Source organism: Vombatus ursinus, unplaced genomic scaffold, assembly GCF_900497805.2.
Source record: "Vombatus ursinus unplaced genomic scaffold, bare-nosed wombat genome assembly UNPS02014884.1, whole genome shotgun sequence".
NCBI classification, from domain to species: Eukaryota; Metazoa; Chordata; class Mammalia; order Diprotodontia; family Vombatidae; genus Vombatus; species Vombatus ursinus.
In genome coordinates, this window is record NW_020954662.1 from 2,573,633 (window position 1) to 2,578,132 (window position 4,500).

Sequence of the window (4,500 nt, forward strand, 5' to 3'; positions counted from 1 at the left end):
GAGCTGGGAAGGTCCTTAGAATATAGAATGTCAGAGCTGGGAGGAACCTTAGAACACAGAATGACAGAGCTGGAAGGATCCTTAGAACCCAGAATGTCAGAGGTTAGAAGGATCTTATATACCTTATCTAACCTTCTTATCAGACAAATGAGGAAGCTGGAGAGACAAGATCTTAGCAGCCGAGACATGTCTCCACAGACACACTATACCTGTAGGGCTCTAAGCCTTAGCTTACCTGGCATGAGGAAGGTGGTCCGTGTGGCAATGTTGATTTCCTGGAGGTGCTCAAGAGTCTCCGTGTGGAAGAGGCGAATGGAAGCTCCCAAGGAAAAGGCCATCCAAACCCCACTGCCCGCCTTCACCATATGCGTCACGCTGGCTGCCTCATCCTGGTGCGCCTCAAAGCTTTGCTGTAACACACAGGGAAGGTGTCAAACGTCAGGAGAGGGTGACCAGACCCAAGCAGCCGGAGACAGCCTGTGCTCCCCCCTCAGGACCAGGACTGACAGACCTGGCCCAGGGGAACACACCTGTGGCCAGGACAATGGCTCCTAGGAAAAGGAGATGACCAACACTACCACCCCCTTCCTCTTCCTCCCACCACTCTGACACCCCCACTCTCTGACTAAACCATCCCTGCATTCCCTGCTCAGATGAAGGTCTGGAAGATAGGGGGCAATCCAAGAAGAGAAGAAGCCGGCAGTCTGCCATCCTCCCTCCCCACCCCCAGCAGCCTCAGGCGGAGGGAAACGAACGAACTCAGCACTCACACCCCATCAGGATGCAGAGCCCCAGAGGACAAGATCTCAAGATGTCCAACAAAATTGCTTTGCTGAGACAGCACTGATGGTGCACTAGGGAGACATATGGGTGGCAGGGAGGGGGGAACACTAGGAAAGGAGGGGAGAGGACCGTGGGGAATGGGAGCAATATTTGGTTCCCTGGAAGAAGGGAAGCAGGTGAGCAGCTAGCCAAGAAGAGGCTGTTGTCTGCTCCAGGGCAGGCCCACCCACAGAGGCCAAATGCTCTGGGGGCCTTATGCTCCACTGTGGTGGTGAGAAGTAACCCCAGGGTGGGGATGGTTCCTGCCCATCGGACCAGAGGCTCTGGGACGGCTGGGAGTATGCCTCCTCCCTCAGATTGGAAGCTTTCAAAGGGCAGGGAATGTACCTTCCTCCCCCCAGACTGGGAACGTCTTGAGGGCATGGGCTTTATCTCCTCCTCCCCTCCCCCACTGGCAGCTCACAGAGAGTAGGAATTGTCTCCTCTACCTGTCTGCCCCATGGCACCTGGGCACTGATTATGGTACAGGATGGGCTGTTGTGGGCCTCTGTGGGGAGGGGGGGTTCGAAGCTTCTCCCATAGAACCCAGGAAGGAGGAGGAAGAAAACGTAAACGTCACTCAGCTCCCCCAGAGCCAACGAAGGCACCTCATGTTTTGCCTTGCACCCCTACCAGCTGCCCACGGCCCTGGCCAACCCTCAGCCTCTACTTTTCCTTCTAGACAGGTGTCTGGCACGTTCCTACAAGGAGATCTACACTTGTTCTCTGCCTGGAGATCAACCCTCACTTTATACATTAGCCTTTGAGATCCAGAGAAGGGAAGCAATTTGTAAATCATCACACAGCTGGCAAGGAACAGAGTCAGGATTTGAAGCCAAGGCTTCTAGTGCCAAACTCTTATAGCAGACCGCCTGGGCTGGGACTTGGGGAGACCCATTTGATTTGCCCTCCTCAGGGGTCACAATGGGCAGAAAAGGAAACAGCCCACACCCAGGGCCAGGAGACAATAATCCCAACAAGGACTGAAGTTTAGAGTTTTCCAAATGTTTTTCATGCCTTCTGTCACTTGATCCTTAGAACAACACTTCCAGCTACTTCCAGCGAAGTAGCAAAATTGTACCATGGCTCCGGAGCCAAAGCCCTGAGTTCAAATCCCAGTACTCTTAACTACCTCTGTGTCTTTGGACAAGTCACTTCACTTCTGTGGGTCCCTGTTACCCCAACTGTAAAATAATGAAGGCGGAGTAGATATCTCCTTCGCAAGTCCCCTTTCCTCTTTTACAGGAAAATGGGCTAAGGCTTATTGAGGGGAGGTGGCTGCCAGATGGTTACACAGACTGAGCTTGAGATGAAACTCAGACCCAGGTTTTTCCTCCCCCTCTACCACCCTTCCTCCCCCAAAGCAATTCTGGGCCTCAGAATGTCTGGGAACCTTCGTCTTACCCGTAGTGAATAATCTCTCAGTAAAACTCTCAATTAAAGTGATAAATCATTAATCAAATTAAATGCTGCCATGCAAGGTCTAATCTAAATTCTCATATGTCAGGCATATCAATTATGATGCTGAGTTGTAAGAACCACAGGCGGAATTCCTCCTCTCTCCATTACCACCATCAAGCTGCCCTCTTTTCATCAAAATCTGCCATATGGGAGACACCTCAGCTGGGGAAGGGGATCTAACAAAACCTTAACAAGCACCAGCCTCATGAGAACCCAGCTCAGGTACCACCTCCTCTATAAAGCCTTCCTGGAGACCTCTTGCTCATCAGATTTTCCTATAGCACTTTTATACAGAGCTCTCCTCTGTCCTGATCACAGGTCAGTGACTCCAATCAATCAATCTATTAATCAATGAACATTTACTAAGTGCCTATTATGTACCAGGAACCATGCATAGATGGCTTGCTTATCAAAGACCCAAACTCCACAAACTAATAAACTAGATAACAGAATGGGGGTTCCAAAAGGATCCAGGCAGTACTGAATATTAGCCCAAATGCCCTATGACAAAAGGCAGGAGGAATAAATGTAAAATGCTGCATTTGGGTTCCAAAAATCATCTTCCCAAGTAAAACATTAATAGAAGTTTATCTGAAAAGAGATAGGGGGTAGTGAAGAGCTATGACCTCACTAGGAGTCAATGGTGCCAGGACGTTTTTGGTTTTTTTTTGGGGGGGGGTGACTGCTTTCCAGTAAACATCCAACAATGGCATTGAAGTGGGGTTAGGTTTATCCTGTTTAAGTCAACAAGTTTTCTAGGTGCCAGAGACCACACTAAGTGCTGGGGATACAGAGACCAGCAGAATAGCTCCAGAGGGAAGAGCTAGGCACAATGAGTAGAAATTCTAGAGAAGATGACTCAGGTTTGACATAAGGGAACAAAACTGAGCTGTTCCAAAGAGGAATGCACAGCCTTGGGAGGTCATGGGTGCCCTCCCTTCTCTTTCTGCCCTTCTTTTTCCCCCTCCTCACTTGGCTTCTGGCTTTTTAGACTTTGCCAATGATGCTTCGACATCTGGGGCCTCCTCACTCAGAACACTCATGGGTGCTTTTCAACCTTCTCACCTTAGGACATCCCTTTGCCTTGTTGGCCCCCTCTTCTCTCCAGCCTCCATTTTGAAGAGATGCCCAGGCCAATCCTTATTACCTTCCTGGCTTTGCTTCTGCCCCTACAGTGGATACTTTCCTCCTTTCTCCACCCTTCCCCCCACTTTTCAATTCCCTCTTTGTGTCTTGCATTCCCTCATTAGAGTGTAAGCCCCTTGAGGTCTTTGTTTTTTCTTGTATTTGCAGCCCAAGCACTTAGCACAGTGCCTGGCATACAGTCAGCACTTAATAAATGCTTGCTGCCTCCCCTCGCTATGCATTGCCTGGCCCTCAGTTGAGGGCTTCCAGCAAAGGGCTGGATTATTGTTCGGGTACCAATTAGTCCCCATGGCCTCAGAGTTTCAGTCTTAGAGGCAATGATTCCTCCTATTAGACCATAAGCTCAGGGCCTATGTCATTTCCCATCTTTGCCTTCCGAGGGTAGAACATTGCAAGTATTGTGTCCATAATAGATCCTAATTCAAGGAAATCTTCAATTTCTTAGCCCTCCAATGACATGACTGCTTACTCTTATGTTTCCATAAGACCCCTGACACCCTTTACCCTTATCCCCAAACTCAGAGGTACAGAATGGTACTTTTCTTGAAGATGTCACAGCAAGATGGACAAGGAGACAAGATGGGGATTCAGTCCATAGGATGCCTGGGCAACAGCCCCTGCTAGCGCACAGTTCTCTGACAGAGGGCATAAGTATCCCTGCTGAGGCCAATGGACCAGAGGAAATCACAGAATGTCAGAGGCAAGGGGGAGTTTAAAACAGAGACTGCCAGGGCTAAGAAGACCCTTTGAACCCCAAATGTCAGAGCTCGGAGGGACCCTAGAACACAGGATGTCAGAGCTGGGAGGGGCCTTAGAACACAGAATGTCAGAGCTGGGAGGACCATTAGAACACAGAATGTCAGAGCTGGGAGGACCCTTAGAACAGAGAATGTAAGAGCTGGGAGGACCCTTAGAACCCAGAATTTCAGAGCTGGGAAAAGCCTTAGGACACAGAATGTCAGAGCTGGGAGGGCCCTTAGAACACAGAATGTCAGAGCTGGGAGGGCCCTCAGAACACAGACTGTCAGAGCTGGGAGGACCCTTAGAACAGAGAATGTCAGAGCTGGGGGG

The 4,500-nt window shown here is 49.9% G+C and overlaps 1 protein-coding gene across 1 annotated transcript in view; it reads right to left on the reverse strand.

Moving 5' to 3' along the window:
- The window catches only part of LOC114028523 (rho guanine nucleotide exchange factor 10-like protein), a 101,278-nt gene that overhangs the window by 13,192 nt on the left and 83,586 nt on the right, over positions 1-4,500 (reverse strand). Inside the window, exon 17 of the mRNA XM_027842792.1 lies at positions 236-410. Within this exon, the coding sequence (XP_027698593.1) occupies positions 236-410 (175 nt within the window). The remainder of the gene's footprint in view (positions 1-235; positions 411-4,500) is intronic.